The sequence below is a fragment of the Melopsittacus undulatus genome (assembly GCF_012275295.1).
Source record: "Melopsittacus undulatus isolate bMelUnd1 chromosome W unlocalized genomic scaffold, bMelUnd1.mat.Z SUPER_W_unloc_2, whole genome shotgun sequence".
Lineage (NCBI taxonomy): Eukaryota > Metazoa > Chordata > Aves > Psittaciformes > Psittaculidae > Melopsittacus > Melopsittacus undulatus.
This window is the reverse complement of record NW_022993944.1, coordinates 2,231,011-2,250,191: the sequence shown is the minus strand read 5'-3', so window position 1 is coordinate 2,250,191 and position 19,181 is coordinate 2,231,011. Positions and strand designations below refer to the sequence as shown.

The window sequence follows — 19,181 nt, the reverse complement described above, 5'->3', positions numbered from 1 at the left end:
TTTACAGCAAACACTTTCAGAAAGGAAGACCCTACCCCTGCCATCACAAGGACCATGGTAGCTTCCAGGAAATTAACCAGTTTTATTCAAAAGCACTCTCCTCCCTGTGCTACTGTTTCCTCATAGATCTGCACCCAATATACACAACCCAGTGCTTAAAATATACTATACCTGTCTGAAATTAGCTCCTTACAGCATAAGGAACAAACTAGTTTTTCAACTACCCTGCACTGAGTTGCTTTAAGTTAAATCTACAAATACCATCCCCCACAAGCATAGATTCAAATATCCCCTACTTAATACTGATGTATCACTCCTCAGAAAAACCAAACACGATACCACATTACTGCTTATTGAAATAAAACCAAGTACATGATGCCAAGACAGTGGTATTTTTCTGTCAGTTGATAAGAGTTCTGAAAACGTACAAGCTCCCCACCATCCATAACATACTGCACTGGCAGTAAACTACAAAAATCCATTTCAAAGTTTGCATTTAGTCAGGCTTCCTGACAACCACCACACTTACCTCTACGTAATGTTTTGAGGAAAGCGTCAATCTGTTCCTGTCCTACCCCAAAGGCTCCCTTCTGCTCAAAAAGGAGATGGGAGAGGAGAAGGTGCAGGACCTCTATTGCAATATCTTGGAAGCCACCTTCTTGATTTCCACCGACGTCTGCGTCAACGTAAGAGCGCAAAAGATCCGGGAGTTTCTGTTTGATAAACTGGGCAGCTTTTGAAGACAAAAGAGGCAAGAATCAAAACCTGAATTTCTTTTTAATATGAAGACTCTTTTCAGCTAGGTTCTATTCCCTTAATCTGAGTTTGTTTACTGCAAGCCACAACAATTAAGAATTAAATAGAGCTCTTAACCCATACCTCAGAATTCAAATATTACTGGACAGCTAAAAGAAAATATCGCAGTACCTGAATTTGATTCATTATCTAGCAAGTCATTCATGGAAGAGATCTTCAACTTCATATAAGACAAGGTGACTGTGTTATCTACTGCCCCTCTCAAAATGGTGTTAGACTCAAATGACACCACTAATTGCAAGGTCTTGCATTACTCAGATCACGCAGACACACATCTATCCATCTCTAGAAAGCTCACTGCTTACAAAGAAAAAGCGTCCCTGCTGCAGTACTTCAGAAACTTAACTTACCAAAACCTCGTAGATCTGAGCTGAAAGAGTTCAGTAAAGCAAGACCAAAAATCACCTACAAACAAGAATGAGTATCACAGTAAGGGGACATCATCCTTGCTAACAAGCTTAGTCAAAAAACATTAAAGTATTTTCAAAATAAGTGTTCACCTACCTCTTGAACCTTACTCAGTTTGATGACTTTACTCAATTGGGCAAATAAGTGGGGTGAAGGCTTTAGACTCTGAAAAAGATGAGTTAAATGGAAGCTGTTATGGAATTAGTGTCTTTTGAAATGCAGCAGTCTATCCAGAGTTCATTTGTATATCTGGAATATTAGTAACTATTCTGCTGTAGGTTAACACAAAGCTTATGTGGCTAAACAGATATCTTTGGAACTACTTTTAGATACATCTAAACTAAAAGTTTCTTCTGCATATCCCACTCTTTCACTCTCAAACCACTATCATGGCTTCGATATTGAAAGAGAAGCACTGATGAATGATTTTGGTTCTGGCTACCACAAACAAGCCATAAACTACTAACCTTAGATTAAGCTTAAAAATTAGTTTGCAGTCATTCCAAGTAATTAACTTGCTCTGTTTAATAAAACCAACTTGCGGACAAGCTAAACTTTTTAAAGACTTAAGTACAACCAATCTTAGCCGTAAAAAAACAACCCAGGAAAACCCCAAGGGAAAACCAGCTGGTTTCCTACAGACCAATTAACTGCAGTTATTGACACTGGGATCCCCTTCAAGAAACATACAAACCTTCTGATAGTGCAATGGATTGTCAATGGCGTAGGACAGAGTCGAGATAAAGTTTGGTTTTGTAATCAGCAATACACACTCCTGGATCAGAAACTGAGTCTGAAAAGAACAAGATAACTTGAGAACCCTCACAATGCTTCATAACAGGACAATAAAACATAGCTTCTACTGTCCACAGCGTGCAGCAAAATTAAACAAAGATAAGGTCTTTTTAATTGCGCAAATTCTCATTAATGGTAAAGGTTTTATTCCAGTTTTCTTCAGGTTTGGTTAGTTTTCCCTTTTAAGACTAAGTGATCAAACAATCTCCATCATATGTGAAATACTTCATTATCTGCAAGCATCTTCCCACATTGCAGAAGACAATCTAAGAACATTTGATTCCTATTAATGAGCTAAAAAGCATGTGGCAAAACGGCTTAAGGATGAACAGACTCCTGAGAGAACAGACACCAGAAGTGTCTGTTACTGGATTAGGACAAAGTTCTAAAACACAAAGAAAGGCTTTCAAAACAGAGCAGCAGTGATGGAAAAAACAATTGTACTGAAGCTATCTGGTTTTCCAGATCAACCAACTACAAGAGTCAGATATCAACAATTTGTTGTCTTCTGACTGAGGACCAGCAAAACATGCTTGCAATTGAAAGGCCATAGACCAAAAAAAAGTTAGCTTAAAGCTACTACAGGATCAACTACAACAAGCTCAAGACTGTTGCATCCCAACTAGAAGGGAGTGCAGCAGGAGGGCCAAGAGACCTCCTTGGATGGATAAGGAGCTGCTGAGAAAACTTGGAGGGGAAAAAAAGAGGCTTATAAAAGGTGGAAGCAAGGACAGGTGGCCTGGGATGAATACAGGGATGTTGTCCAGGAAGCTAGGGACCAGGTTAGGAAAGCTAAAACCCAGTTACAATTAAACTTGGCTAGTGATGTGAAAGATAACAGGAAGGGATTCTATAGTTACATAGCAAATAAAAGACAGACAAGGGACAACATGGAGCATCTCTGGAAGCTATTGGGAGAACTGGGTACACAGGACTGGGAGAAGGCTGAGGTTCCTAATGACTTCTTTGTCTCGGTCTTCACTGGCAAAGGCTCTGACCACACCACACAAGTCTTGGAAGGCGGACACAGGGACTGTGAGAATGAAGACCATATGCCCAATGGAGGAGAGGATCTGGTTCAAGACCATCTTAAAGAACCTGAATGTACACAAGTCCATGGGACTTGATGAAATCCATCTGCAAGTCCTGAAGGAGCTGGCAAATGAAGGTGCTAAGCCACTGGCCATCATGTTTGAAAAATCATGGCAGACAAGTGAAGTTCCTGATGACTGGAAAAAGGGAAATATAAGCCCCATTTTCAAGAAGGGGAAAACAGAAGACCCAAGGAACTATAGACCAGTCATTCTCACCTCTGTGCCTGGCAAAACCTTGAAGCAAATCCTCCTGGAATGAATGCTAAGGCACATGAAAAACAACAAGGTGCTTGGTGACAGCCAGCATGTTTTCAAGAAGGGGAAATCCTGCCTGACCAATTTGGTGGCCTTCTATGTTGGGGCTATGGAACTGATGGACAGGGGTGGAGCAGTTGATGTCATCTACCTGGACTTACGCAAGGCATTTGACACTGTCCCACATGACATCCTCTTCTCTAAATTAAAAACACATCAATTCAATAGGTTGCCCTGGAGGGATTTGGAGTCTCCTACGTTGGAGATATTCAAGGCCCGCCTGGACAATTTCCTGTGTGATGTACTCTAGGTTACCCTGCTCTTGCAGGGGGGTTGGACTAGATGATCTTTCGAGGTCCCTTCCAACCCTTTGGATTCTGGGATTCTGTGACCACTCAGTGGATAAAGAACTGGCTGGATGGCCGCACTCAAAGAGTTGTGGTCAACAGTTCAACGTCCAGCTGGAGGCCAGTAACGAGTGGTGTCCCTCAGGTATTGGTGTTGGGACCGGTCTTGTTCAACATCTTTGTCAGTGACATGGATTGAGTGTGCCCTCAGCAAGTTTGCCGATGACACCAAGCTGTGTGGTTCAGCTGATATGCTGGAGGGAAGGAATGCCATTCAGAGGGACCTTGACATGCTTGTGAGGTGTGCTGATGCCAACCTCATGAAGTTTAACTATGCCAAGTGCAAGGTCCTACACCTGGGTTGGAGCAATCCCAGGAACAGCTACAGGTTGGGCAGAGAAGAAATTCAGAGCAGACCTGCAGAGAAGGACTTGGAGGTGCTTGTCAATGAGAAAATGAACGTGAGCCAGCAGTGTGCACTCACAGTTCAGAAACTCAACCCTATCCCGAACTGCATCAAAAGAAGCGTGACCAGCAAGTCAGAGGTGACCCTGCCCCTCTACTCTGCTCTCGCGAGACTTCACTTGGAGTACTGTGTGCAGTTCTGGTGTCCTCAACATAAAAAGGACATGGAGCTGTTGGAACAAGTCCAGAGGAGAGCCGCAAGCATGATCAGGGGCTGGAGCACCTCCTGTATGAAGACAGGCTGAGAAAGTTGGGGTTGTTCAGCCTGGAGAAGAGAAGGCTGCGTGGAGACCTCATAGCAGCCTTCCAGTATCTGAAAGGGGCCTACAGGGATGCTGGGGAGGGACTCTTCTTTAAGGACTGTAGTGATAGGACAAGGGGTAACAGGTTAAAACTTCAACAGGGGAAGTTTAGATTGGCTATAAGGAGGAAGCTCTTTACTGTAAGAGTGGTGAGGTACTGTAATGGGTTGCCCAGCGAAGCTGTGAATGCTCCATCCCTGGCAGTGCTCAAGGCCAGGTTGGACAGAGCCTTGGGTGATATGGTTTAGTGTGAGGTGTTCCTGCCCATGGCAGGGTGGCTGTAACTAGATGATCTTAGGGTCCTTTCCAACCCTAACTATTCTATGATTCTACTACCTCTAACCTGCCTTCATGCTTAAATCTTATTGCAGATTTTTAGCAACCAAACCTAATAAGCAGATTCCTCAGTACAAACTGTACCTGATGATAATCTTTGCCACTGCTTTTACCATCGCCACTGAAATCCACATGCGAGAATAGGCAGCGTAGTAAATGCCTGTCTGCCTCAGGACCGTGCCTATTCACGATCTGGAAAAGAAAAACCGAAACCATAACTTGGTAGTGAATAGTCATTACAGAACAAGATCTGGATCTAGTACTGTGAACACAGCAGTACTTTTAGTGTTTAAGTCATGTACAATTTTAACAAAACTGCCAAGAATGTTCCTTTTTGGTCAGTAACCTTAGAGACCAAGTCATTAACCCTATTTGCAAATGAAAATTATAAACCAAGAGATAAAAAAAGGATCAAGTCATTGACACAGAAGCCATGCATTTCATGGGTAGTATTCTTAAAAAGCTAAGTAAAAGGAGTTTTCAAGAAACCTAGAGGAGGATTTCAAGCTTCTCTGCTACCAAAGAAGCCCAGAACCCACACAGTGCCATGGCCTCACTTTTTACTATGGCTACAGTGCCTAACTTCAGGAGTACAGCCATGGAACAGCCTTCACCTCTGTGCTATGACTGCAGCAGGAATTTATCCCAGAGCCAAGCCACCCCACAGCATCTCCACGGATCTTTGAGGCAGCTTCTGCATTGTTTCCTGATCATGACTGACTTGACTGCCATTACTCCAGGGTCTTTTAAAACATAAGGGAATACTACACAGGAAGCATTTCCTGCCATCTAAAGAAAAAAAAAAAGCTCATCTCAAACTTGCTTATTAGCAAGCTTTAAAAAAATCAAATGCCACAGGCTGAACACCTACAGCTGAGACTTTTTACCAAGCCTTTTCCCTGCCATTTTGCTCATTCAACTGAATTCTACAACTCAGTCAGAAAGAGGTGATCTGCATATTTGTTAATTTGCAACACCTATCACTCATCACTACATCTTAACAGCATTACTTCTTTGCTAGCATCCCCTGTCATTTGCCTCAAGTTTAACTCTTGACTACAGACCAGGTCATCAGCTTTGTCTGAAGTATCTTCAGGATGTTTCAGTGCTTATTCACTTCTTTAAATCTCATCTAACACAACAGCATTACTTGTTTTTAATAAAACCCATACTGGCAGAAATTTTAAGTCACAATCATCAGCAGCTTGTCTCTTTCGTCTATATTGTACAGCTAACATCAAATCCGACCTTTATTGGCAAGCTTTTTGCCATTGTTCCCCCAGGACAGACACAACATGTGCCAGCACAAACCAGCAGCTCTACATGTGTGCTGACTGCCTCCACCAAATCCACTACTTCACCCCATCATAAACATCCTTGTTTGCCAGTAGCTTCTTTGTGCAAAAAGATTCTGTGTACTCCAGCTCTGCTGTTTCTGATTGTTCCCATTACAATTCCTCTACAGTTACCTGACACTATGTTTCCCTTTCCCTCTCAGCCTGCTTATTCCAGTGCCTGCCAACTTTTGTTCTGCTGGAAAGAAACATCCAAGTTGGATATAGCACTGCTTCTTGACCGGAGTGCTGCCTTTGAAAGCAGCTATCCCCCATGATTAGGTAGGAAGGTGCTCAGAATGGTGCAAAAGCCAGTAAAACTGAATGGACAGCAAGGCCTACTGGTTAGCTCAGGCTTCAGAAAACAGACAACTTGTTGAGGCAATCCCAGTTAAATATGTACATTTGATGTGGTAACAAGAGTGGCATGAAGCTGGAGTAATCTCCTAGGGAGCTACTTGGTGCTATGACCAAAATGAATTCATCATAGCAGATGGACAGAGACAAAAGCTGTACATGCTAAAACCATCAATGCAACTTTTCTGCATCAGAATTATGTTGCTTCCTTGCACAGAAATAACTTCAAAAAGATAATAATTCAAAAATTTAACATATGGGGAGGAGGGAAAGAAGGTTTGAAGTGCAGTGTAGCATCTTTCAACTACATTCACATAAAAGCTTTTCCAGGGGACAGGAATGAGAATTGCTAGTTTTTCTGTAGAGAGAGAGAAAAATCATAGAATCACAGAATGGTTTGGGTTGGAAGGGACCTTAAAGATCATCCAGTTCCAACCCCATGCTCATAGGTAGTGAGACACAACTTCTTAAGATCTCTTCTCAGTCTCCCCTTTGTCAGACTAAAACCATTCCCCCTTATCCTGTCCCTACAGGCCCTTTTCAAAAGCCCTCTCCATATTTCCCATCTTCCCCTTTAGGCACTGGAATCTGCTCTAAGGTATCCCTGGAGCCTTCTCATCTCCAGGCTGAGCATGCCCACCTCTCTTAGCCTGTCTCCAGAGCAGAGGTAGTCTTAAAGCATCACCTATGTTAAATGACTAATTAGAGCATGTTTAAGCAGAAATTAGTACCTCAAGCTTTGTCAGTGTTATGCTTGAGTGATATATTTAAATGCAATTGTGCTTAGATATAAGCTTTGTAAAACAATTATGCCAAAAATTTATACCAGTGTACCGTGAGACAGAGTTAAAGCATGCATATATAATCTCTTCATCTAAGGAAAAATTGTACTAGTAACCACAGAAGGAAAGTAGTACCAGGAAGTTAAAACAATAAAAAGGACAAGGTACCATGGAGATTTTAAGAGCTTAGTCTTGAAATCCTAGATCTATCTTATAACCATACACAAAAGAGCCGTTTCCACAGACCAGACTCCAGCCTCTCACCACAGTGAGCCTGAGGCGTGGCATGAAAGATAAAGAACAAGTGGTCCCCATTACAGAGATCTATATTCCAAATGAATGGCAGATCAACCCTATCTTCTCCCAGATCAATGTTTATTATCCTTTACCTAAGTGTTTGTAATAGATCTGCAAGTCATGCCTCAGTCACACCTTGCTGGACAAATGGGCTGTTGAAACCAATAGTGATCTGAGGTGAGCTCCCTGCAAGCACTGAACTTGCAAAAGTATGGAAACCACACAAAGGTTACAAGAGACATATTCCATTTCCATCTCCATGGCTTACCAGATCATTTTAAGCAGTGAATACTGCTGAATTCACCCCCTTGCCTCAAGATAAGTAATGAATGTACTTTTAAAGTCAGTTGTTACTAGAAATTAACTCTGTATAACCCCTCTGGTCTCTTAATCTGATGCAAATCACTTCAGGACTGCACTAATGTAACGGGGGGAGGGGGGGAGGTAATATTTAACTGGCACAGCTGTCTGCTGGGAACCAAACGAAACCAGTTTCTAAAACAGACTCTGTAACATTCACTTCCTCCTAAGCACTTCTCTGTGGATAACACTTGTCAGTCCATCCTGCTACTCAGAGCTAATTTTAAAAAGGTCAGCTAAACCAGAATTCTTGCCCAGTTCTTAAGATATTTGGGTTTCAGTCTGCAGTTACCCTGCCTGCCTCCTATAAAACAGTCAGCTCAGACAGCCCAGACAGTTAGCTTGGCTTCACCACCAAGCCACGCTTCATCCAGTGAGATGAAGAACAAAGAAGTTGCATCTGACAAAGTGAAAGCATTCAGACATTCAGATGTAGGTATCCATGTACTCATGCTTTCAGTGCAACAACTGAACAGTAAATGCATTTTTTCCTCCCTCTCCCAGTGTTCTATGAAACATTTGAAAGATTTAACCTGAAAGAGTTGGGAAAGCTCTGGACACCGCCATCCAAGAGCAGCAAACCCTAATATACAACTACAAACTTAATACTAGTCTCAGCTGAGCTGCTGTATTCCATGACCTGAAAGATGAAACCAACTGGAATATCAGAGACACAAGCTGTAATTCTCAACACCACAAAAAACAGTGCATAGCAATGCACATGAGATCACCACAGAGCACAACCCAAATGAGAAGAAAGACTCCATTTGACACTTCCAGAATTTCTTTTGTAGCACCATTAGTCTACTTACATGCTGTATTTCCTGCTGGCTGGCTCGGTAGTTTTTCTTGGTTAAATTGTCCACCAGGTAGCTGATTTGAGACAAGGCCAGCGAGAGCGAGTCAAGATTCATTGCTGGTTGGGGCAGAAGCAGGCAGCCGAGCCTGGCGCAAAATCACCATTATTCCCCTTTAGTCACCTCAGAAACAGGTTAATTCCCCCACACACACTCTTCGCATCTATCTGGTTCTGTGTTACTGTCTTCAGCTCTTCTTTCGCAGTTGTCTTCCTCTGTTCTGAAACATGGCACCTGAAAGACAGTATTACATTAAAGTACTGTAGCAACATCACAGAATTTTCTTTTATTTATTTGCTTCCAAGCTAACTTGGTAAAACAAGTATGTTAAAGTTTAACAAAGGAACTGGCAATACAGACATGATCGATAGCTTCACTTACAGAAGCTGTTTGACATAACTACATCTACAAGGAAGTACTACAAAGTTTTCACAAAACAAGCTTACTTGTTCTCACAACACGTGACCACATTTATTGGTTTCTGCATTTTGCCAGGCTGCAATCATAGAATCATAGAACAGTTAGGACTGGAAAGGACCTCAAGATCTTCTAGTTTCAACCCCCCTGCCATGGGAAGGGACACCTCACACTAAACCATATCACCCAAGGCTTCATCCAACCGGGCCTTGAACACTGCCAGGGATGGAGCATTCACAACCTCCCTGGGAAACCCATTACAGTACCTCACCACCCTTACAGTAAACAATTTCTTCCTTAGATCCAGTCTAAACCTCTGCTGTTTAAGTTTCAACCCGTTACCCCTTCTCCTGTCACTACAGTCCCTAATGAAGAGTCCCTCCCCAGCATCCCTGTAGGCCCCCTTCAGATACTGGAAGGCTACTAGGAGGTCTCCATGCAGCCTTCTCTTCTCCAGGCTGAACAGCCCCAACTTTCTCAGCCTGTCTTCATACAGGAGGTGCTCCAGTCCCCTGATCAACCTTGTGACCCTCCTCTGGACTTGTTCCAACAGTTCCATGTCCTTTTTATGTTGAGGACACCAGAACTGCACACAATACTCCAAGTGGGGTCTCACGAGAGCAGAGTAGAGGGGCAGGATCACCTCCTTCGACCTGCTGGTCACGCTCCTCTTGATGCAGCCCAGGATACGGTTGGCTTTCTGGGCTGTGAGTGCACACTGCTGGCTCACGTTCATTCTCTCATTGACAAGCACCTCCAAGTCCTTCTCTGCAGGACTACCATGAATCTCTTCTTTGCCCAACCTGTAGCTGTGCCTGGGATTGCTCCCACCCAGGTGTAGGACCTTGCACTTGGCATGGTTAAACTTCATGAGGCTGGCATCAGCACACCACACAAGTGTGTCAAGATCCCTCTGAGTGGCATTCCTTCCCTCTAGCGTATCAAGAGAGCCACACAGCTTGGTGTCATCAGCAAACTTGCTGACGGCACACTCAATTCCATTGTCCATGTCACTGACAAAGATGTTGAACAAGACTGGTCCCAACACCGATCCCTGAGGGACACCACTCGTTACTGGACTCCACCTGGACATTGAACCGTTGACCACAACTCTTTGAGTGTGACCATCCAGCCAGTTCTTTATCCACCGAGTGGTCCACCTATCAAATTGATGACATTCCAATTTAGAGACAAGGATGTCATGTGGGACAGTGTCGAACGCTTTGCACAAGTCCAGGTAGATCACATCAACTGCTCCACCCCTGTCCATCACTTTTGTAGCCCCGTCATAGAAGGACACCAAATTGGTCAGGCAGGATTTCCCCCTAGTGAAGCCATGCTGGCTGTCACCAAGCACCTTGTTGTTTTTTATGTGCCCTAGCATGCCTTCCAGGAGAATCTGCTCCAAGATTTTGCCAGGCACAGAGGTGAGACTGACTGGTCTGTAATTCCCCTGGTCATCCATGTTCCCCTTCTTGAAAATGGGGCTTATATTTCCCTTTTTCCAGTCATCAGGAACTTCACCTGTCTGCCATGATTTTTCAAACATGATGGCCAGTGGCTTTGCAACTTCATTTGCCAGCTCCTTCAGGACCCGCAGATGGATTTAATCAGGTCCCATGGACTTGTGTACGTTCAGGTTCTTAAGATGGTCTTGAAACAGATCCTCTCCTCCAGTGGGCCCAAGGTCTAGGTTTTCACAGTCCCTGCGTCTGCCTTCCAAGACTCGGGTGCTGCGGTCAGAGCCTTTGCCAGTGAAGACCGAGGCAAAGAAGCCATTCAGAACCTCAGCCTTCTCCAAGTCCTGTGTAGCCGGTTCTCCCGAAAACTTCCGGAGGGGGCCTACATTGTCCTTAGTCTGTTTTTAGCCGCTACATACCTCTAAAATCCCTTCCTGTTATCTTTCACATCCCTAGCCAAGTTTAATTGTAACTGGGTTTTAGCTTTCCTAACCCGGTCCCTAGCTTCCTGGACAACATCCCTGTATTCATCCCAGGCCACCTGCCCTTGCTTCCACCTTTTATAAGCCTCTTTTTTCCTGTGAATTTTTCTCAGCAGCTCCTTATCCATCCAAGGGGGTCTCCTGGCCTTCCTGCTGCACTTCCTTCTAGTTGGGATGCAACACTCCTGAGCTTGTAGCAGGTGATCCTTGAATATTAACCAAGAGTCTTGGGGCCCCTTGCCCTCAAGGGCTATATCCTATGGAACCTTGCTAAGCAGGTTCCTGAAGAGCCCAAAGTCTGCTCTCTTGAAGTCCAGGGCAGTGAGTTTGCTGCACGCTCTTCTCACTGTCTTGAGGACCTCAAATTCGACCAGCTCGTGATCACTGCATCCAAGACTTCCCTGGAGAGTCACATTTCCAACGAGCCCTTCCCTGTTGGTGAGCACAAGGTCAAGCAGGGCACCTCTCCAATATTATTATTTACTAGCAATAACTAGTAAACAGCTCTCTAAGAATAACTACCCTTCCAGCACTGGGAGAAAGAAGAAAATCAGATGCAGAATGAACTAGATAACACACAGCAACAGAAGTCAGAATCATTTAAAGCATCAGTAGCAAGTTTATTTAAAAAGTGCTTTTTAAGCATCTCTGCAATATTTTGCATTGACACCATCAAAATAGTGTTACACTCAACTGTACACACCAAAACAAACAATTGTGAATGAGTAACACATAAGGAATTGCAATAAACCAACCCTCACTTGGGGCTTATACCAAAACAGGTTTTTCCAGCTACAACAGCAGAGCTTGGCAGAATAATAAATTTCTATGACAACAAAAAATTTGCCACTTGACATCTCACCTGTAAAATTACAGATTGACAATGCAATAAAACTGCATCCCAAAGCAAGTCCTGAATAATCAACAGTCTGAAGAGTCTCAAAGAAAGCTGTAAGCTGCTCTGAGAAGCAGCACTGTAATTTATCAGAGGTGGAATCAAGAGGAAGAGTCACTGTTCTGAAGCTCTACTTGATCAAAACACAGAAGTCACTAGGCTTTGTGCCAAGAGTCTGAAGATACATTTTAGGATGAATATTATTGCTTTACTGTTTTGGCTATACAGCCAAAACCAGGAGTCCATGATTTCTGCCTCATCACTGAGATGGATTACAGAAGTGATGTGTTAACTTAGCATATGCGACGCTTAGGTCACATGAATTCAAAGCAGCCCCTGCAGCACTGTAGTTTCTCCAAGAACAAAACAGAAGCAGCACCAAGGTGAGCTGAAGAGGCTGTGCTAGATAGAACTTAAGAACTCTTCCCCTTCACACAAAGGTTTTTACTCCCTCACTCTTAGAACTAAAGCTTATTTAACATCTGCCCACATTTTAAAACATCAGGAGCAGCAAATCCTATCACAGGTAGTGAAGACTATTCTGCTCTTTGGAAAGTTTATTAGCTTAAATAAAAACGTGGGTAAAGTAGTTGTAAGGGAAGTCAAATTATCAACAGATTTGCAGGCTTTCATCATGCCACAGAAAACCCTGTGTGCTCCTAGAAGCTACGCAAGTTCCTGCTTGTGCAGGAAAACCTTCATCTCATGAAAAAAAACATTTTCAAGGGGAGATATTGAAAGCATTTTTCAATGACAAGGCAGTTGTGCTCTGAAAGAATTTTAACATGTGTTCAAAACTGCAGCAAGAATTACAGAAAACTTCCTATTCTTTTGTATACCTCTGACAAGCTGTAATTAATTACCTTTATATACAGATTTAAAAGCCTGAGTCACTCTTTTGAAGCTCTACTTGATCAAAACACAAAAGTCTGAAACATCTTTGTCTGAAGGAAGAGAGGCACAAAAGTTAACAAGATTTCTCAATAGCACAGTACCTGATTTTTTTTTTTATTTTAATAACTCCATTCCTCTTTGGAATAATCCAGAAAGTGTCACTGGGCCTGGCAAGTACATACTTTCCAAGATGTTCTTATTGGCAAGGTTTAACATACCAGACCAATCTAAAGCTTCTGAAAAACAGTTAAAAATTAAGCAGACGGACCACCATGCCACAGTACTTGCACCTACCAAAGTCACCACAAGCAGCTAGCAAGGGGAATTCAGTCCCTGTGGGAGCACCAGATTTCAGCAGCCAGCCTGAAAAACTAAGGACAAAACCAAAACTCCAGCTTGTTCACTTCATTTATAAGGCAGTAACAGAAGTTTCAGAGTTTGCCTTTCAGGCCCTTAGGAAGAAACCCCACATTTCTCCAGGTATTGCTCCTCAGACTGATACAAACAGCATAGCAATCACACCTATCCCACCCAAGAAAACAAAAAGAAACAAAAAAAAAATCAATATTTTAGATGCTGGAATGCTTGAGCTGGGGTCAGTCATGAGATCCTCCCTACTGCCACACAACACCCTACAGAGCATGGACACTGACCACCCCACCCCCCATCATCATTGCTGCTTTCTCCCAAGAAAAGCAGGACTACCATCTCAATGTGCTTTACCTGGAGGGATGCACAACAAGCTTTACCACTTTAACCGCAAAATCTGGCAGTGCTACTAAAGACCCCAAGCTAGTCAAAATAGGACTTTCCCTTTCAAGGAAGCAGAACAAGAATCTGAGCAAACACAGAGACTCCCAAACACAACACAACAGCTAAAGGAATAAACTTCCTATTTATGTTCTAAATATATGGTTTGCATACACATGCCGTATGAAGACGGGCTGAGAAAATTGGGGCTGTTCAGCCTGCAGAAGAGAAGACCTCATAGCAGCCTTCCAGTATCTGAAGGGGGCCTACAAGGATGCTGGGGAGAGACTATTCATTAGGGACTGTCGTGATAGGACAAGGAATAACGGGTTCAAACTGAAACGGGGAGTTTAGATTGGATATAAGGGGATGTTCTTTACTGTTAGGATGGTGAGGCACTGGAATGGGTTGCCCAGGGAGGTTGTGAATGCTCCATCCCTGGCAGTGTTCAAGGCCAGGTTGGACAGAGCCTTGGGTGATATGGTTTAGTGGGAGGTGTCCCTGCCCATGGCAGGGGGGTTGGAACTAGATGATCTTAAGGTCCTTTCCAAACCTAACTATTCTATGATTCTAAGTGCACAGGTACCTCTCAAGTAATTAAATGTGAGGCTAAAATACAATTATTACAGCACTGATTAAACAAGCTATGAATGCTATGCAAAGCAGACTTTATTTTTAGGTATGTATATTTTAGTGAAAATGAATCTCCCTCCACTGGGCTCAACAATTCAAGCAGCTTCCAGTCCATGGGGAAACCCACCACCTTCCCAGGTTCAGAAAAGGCAGCCCTTAGCCAGAGCTCACAACATAAATGCAGATTTGCTGACAAAATTAGCTACTTTCAACTACAGATCCTATGATACAGCCAGGAATTAAGCTAGGAGGCATGGGACTCAGGAACTCTTACAATATTACCAAACCAAACACCACAAAACACACACACAAACAAAAAACACACAAACAAAAAACACACAAACAAAAAACACACAAACAAAAAACACACAAACAAAAAACACACAAACAAAAAACACACAAACAAAAAACACACAAACAAAAAACACACAAACAAAAAACACACAAACAAAAAAAACACACAAAAAAAACCAACAAACAAAAAACCCCCAAACAAAAAACACACAAAAAAAAAGCACTGAAAAAACAAAACAAAAAAAAACGAAAAAAAAAAAACAAAAAAAAACCGAAAAAAAACCGAAAAAAAACGAAAAAAAACGAAAAAAAAGAAAAAGAAAAAAACCCAAAAAAAGTGAAAAAAATTAAACAAAAAAGAAAAAAAAGAAAAACAAAAAAAAAACCCAAAAAAACGAAAAAAAAATGAAAAAAAAAAAAAACGAAAAAAAAAGGAAAAAAAAAGAAAAAACCCAAACAAAACAGAAACAAACCAAAAACCACAAAGAAAAAACACAAAAAAAACAAACAAACAAAAAAACCAAAGTCTGGCAAAGATAGTACTGTCCTCAACCATGGTACAATGATAAGAATTCCCAGCATAATTCACAGCAATGATCCACAGGGTCACAAAATGTAACTGTCCATTTTTCCTAAGTTACCTTTTCCCAGTTTCTCTTCCACTTACTCAACCAAGCACCACCAGCAGCCATTTCAGCATCAATTAAAAGGAATTAAACACCTAGCAGCACTATGCTAGAACAACAAACAGGATTAGGTATGTTAAGGACAGAAGGAAGGATGGATGAAAAGAAAGGACAGAAGGAAAGATCACAGAATGGTTTAAGTTGGAAGAGATCTTAAAGATCTTCTAGTTCCAACACCATTGCATCTTGCTACAAGTTTGGTTTGCAGACACCAGGCCAGGAGGATCAACAGTTAACAGCAAACTTAAAAAGCATAAGGGCAGAAATACCCAAGACAATAAGCCTAAAAAGGACAAATAAGTGTACTACCAATAGTCACCTCACCTGGACTCCTCCAGTTTGTAATTTTAGTTGATGCCAATATAGATACCTTAGAAACAGGAAACACTTAAATTACAAGCACTCAGAATGACTTGTCAACTGTCATACCTGTTCTGTTACCTGCTTAAAAAAATATAGTTCCACTAAGAACAGATGCCACCCTTCCTTCCAACAAATGGGATTCAGAAAGTTTAAGCTCATGACAAACCCACAGACTAGGTGTTGTATTTTAGTTTTATCTCATTTCTGTTGTAGAAACAGTCCAAATTGTTAAAATTAAACTACAACTGCTCAGTAGCCTTACTGTATAAAGAGAGCATGGTACCACCCCAAGTCAGGGAACTATTGCAAAGAAACTATTTCTAACAATACAACATCTGTTGCTATTTCTAGTTTCAAAACAAGAAAGTCCATCTTACGGGGCAGCATGTCCTTAACTGAAGGACAGTGTTGAGAAGCATTCCTTCCATGGGGTCTGCAGGAAAGTTCAGTCACTCATTATTTACTACAAGCTGCTTTTTACAGACTCCTGGTTTTCACTGGGTAAGTAGCAATGCTGATCTCAAGAGGCTGCCAAGCCGGGCTTGGGGTGGGTGGAGGGGGGAAAAGTGGGCTGGGCCAGCATCAGCCACTTCCTAAGTCTCCCAGAGCTCTATTTGTCACAATCAGCACTACAAAAGTGGGTTGGGAAGAGAAATGAAAATAGTTCAAAAGCTAAAGAGCTCCATGCCACTCAGAAATTATCACTGCAGGTATAGCCTGCACCAACAGACCCAAAACACCAGCTGCTCCCATCCTGAGCAGAGTCACAGCTCAAAGTTCACTCAGCTTCTCCTCCTGCTGACCAGATGGACATGGGCTGGGGAAGTAGGTGGTGGCAGAGCCAGGAGCCATGCAGGTCAGGCTGCAGGCACCTTGTGGGCTGCCCCACTCACACCCTGGAGACAGCAGGGCTGGGTGCACTCCTACCAGCCCCACTGGATTGACAACTGGCCAACGTAAAGTCCCTCTACAAAAAGGGCAGGAAGGAAGATCCTGGGAACTCCAGGCCTGTCAGCCTGACCTCAGTGCTGGGAAGATCATGGAGCAGATGATCCTAAGTGAGATCATAAAGCACATATGGGAAAAATGAATGGATCAGACCCAGACAGTATGGGTTCATGAAGGGCAGGTCCTACTTGACCAACCTTATCTCCTTCTATGACAAGGTGACCCATCTGGTTAATGAGGGAAAGGCTGTACACATCATCTATTTGGACTTTAGTAAAGCATTTGAAACTATCTCCCATAGTGATAGTTCCCATAGGAGAACCTGAAGAAATTGGCTGCTCATGGCCTGGATATAAGTATTCCTCACTGGGTTGGAAACTGGCTGGATGGCAGAGCCCAAAGAATAGTGGTAAAAGGTGTCACATCTAGTTGACAACCTACTACCATGACTAGTGGTGTCACAGAATCCCAAGGGTTGGAAGGGACCTCGAAAGATCATCTAGTCCACCCCCCTGCAAGAGCAGGGTAACCTAGATTACATCACACAGGAACTTGTCCAGGCAGGCCTTGAATATCTCCAACATAGGAGACTCCACAACCTCCCTGGGCAACCTGTTCCAGTACTCTGTCACTCTCACAGTAAAGAAGTCCTTCCTGATGTTCACATGAAACCTCCTATGCTCCAGTTTACACCCATTGCCCCTTGTCTTATCACTGAAAAAAAACTAGCTCCATCATCCTGACACCCACCTTTTACATATTTGTAAACATTGATTGTCCCTCAGGGGCTCGGTGTTAGGGCCAGTATTATTTAATATCTTAATTGATAACCTGGATGACAAGATCGAGTGCACCCTCAGTAAATTTGTGGATGACACCAAGTTGGCTGGAAGTGTTGATCTGCTGGAGGATAAGAAGGCTCTGCAGAGGGATCTGGACAGGCTGGATGGATGGGCTGTGGCCAGTGTGACAAACGGCAAACTGTGTTTGTTCATTAAATACCCAAATAAGGAAATGGAATGCAGGCTTACTTAAGTTTGCAGGATTGCCTAGGCACCTGGGACACCTGGAAGGGAAATGCAATATGAGGTTTGTTCATCAAAAGGTTTAAAGAATAACCTGTAACCAATTAATATGTGAAATGTAAAACACTGTTAAGAAACTCTTTTGTATCTACCCGCTTGCAAAACCTTGTAACCTTTCAAAATGTTGCTTGCTAGACCTTGATAAACTCTTTGTAACTGTCACACAGAGCTAGCTAAGCAAAGTGATAGACCACAGGCATCTGGTGTTTAAACAAGATATCCCAAAGACGGGATGTGTCGAGTAGATATGTTGAAACTAGGTAAAAGGTCAGGAGGAAGACAGCTTGCCTTAATCCCCACGACCACCGGGAGGCAGAATATAGCCCCCCAGCAACAAGCCCCACATGCGCAGAGTACTACGGAAGACTTGCATGCCGCAAGACTATAAAAGGCAGGACCCACGGGGAAGGAATTTGCGTGCCGTTGGCGGAGCGGAGACTCCTCAGCCGCCCAGCACTGTTTTGCTTACTATTGCTTGCTTAATAAATTGATTCATTTCAAATAGCCAGTCTCTGCCCCTCATTGAGACTCATTTATAACAGCCAGTGGTTCAACAAGGCTGGGTCCTGCATTTGGGCCACAACAACCCCATGTAATGCTCCAGGCCTGGAGAAGAGCTACTCATGGAGAAAGCTACTCACAGAAAAGGACCTGAGGGTGCTGACAGCTGCTGAACATGAACCAACTTGTGCCCAGGCAGCCAAGGACAATGGCATCCTGGCCTATCAAAAACAGCCTGGCCAGCAGGGCCAGGACAGCAATCATCCCCCTGTACTCAGCACTGGTGAGACCGCACCTCGAATCCTGTGTTCAGTTCTGAGCCCCTCACTACAAGAGGGACAATGAGGTGCTGGAGTAGGTCCAGAGAAGGACAATGGAGCTGGTGAATGGTCTAGAGAATAAATCTGATGAGGAACACCTGGGGGGGGGTTTATTCTGAAGAAAAAGAGAATCTTATCACTTTCTACAACTATCTGAAAGAAGGATGGAGCCAGGAGATGGTTGATTTCTTTGAAATAAGAAGTGATAGGACAAGAGGAAACGGCCTCAAAATGCACCAGGGGAGGTTTAGACTGAAGATTAGGAACAATTTCTTCCCCGAGAGTGTGGTCAGGCACTGGAACAGGCTGCCCAGGAATCGCTGTCTCTGGAAGTGTTCACAAAGTATGTAGATGAGGCCCTCAGTAACGTGCCTTACTGGTAGCCTTAGCAGTGCTAGAGAAACGGGTGAACTTGATGACCTTAAAGGTCTTTTTCAACCTGGCTGATTCTACGATTCGACACCACTCGCCATCCCTACGGTCACACAGAGATCTCGGCCCTTGCTGTCCCGCAACAGCTTCCCCTACGCGCACGCAGCCTTTCCGCGAGACCGTACTGTGCGCGACAGCCACCACCTACCTTAAAGGCCAAGAGCAGGCAATAGACTGTGGCCGATCGTGCTTTTATCCTCCGTTTCGCTACAAAAT

At 43.3% G+C, this 19,181-nt stretch overlaps 1 protein-coding gene across 12 annotated transcripts in view; it reads right to left on the bottom strand.

Annotated features, from left to right (window-relative positions):
* The window catches only part of LOC117438218 (CCR4-NOT transcription complex subunit 1-like), a 100,892-nt gene extending 81,711 nt beyond the window's left edge, over positions 1-19,181 (bottom strand). For 7 of the 12 annotated variants that reach the window (XM_034073712.1, XM_034073708.1, XM_034073713.1 and 4 more), the window contains exons 1-7: positions 19,114-19,180; positions 8,761-9,039; positions 4,903-5,010; positions 1,919-2,017; positions 1,321-1,389; positions 1,167-1,221; positions 530-733 (exon numbers count right to left, since the gene is read on the bottom strand). In XM_034073712.1, coding sequence (XP_033929603.1) covers positions 530-733; positions 1,167-1,221; positions 1,321-1,389; positions 1,919-2,017; positions 4,903-5,010; positions 8,761-8,862 — 637 coding nt within the window. In that variant the 5' untranslated portion in view covers positions 8,863-9,039; positions 19,114-19,180. Of the gene's footprint in view, positions 1-529; positions 734-1,166; positions 1,222-1,320; positions 1,390-1,918; positions 2,018-4,902; positions 5,011-8,760; positions 9,040-19,113 lie in introns of all 12 variants that reach the window. The other 5 variants (XM_034073707.1, XM_034073706.1, XM_034073710.1 and 2 more) reach the window with 1 other exon arrangement.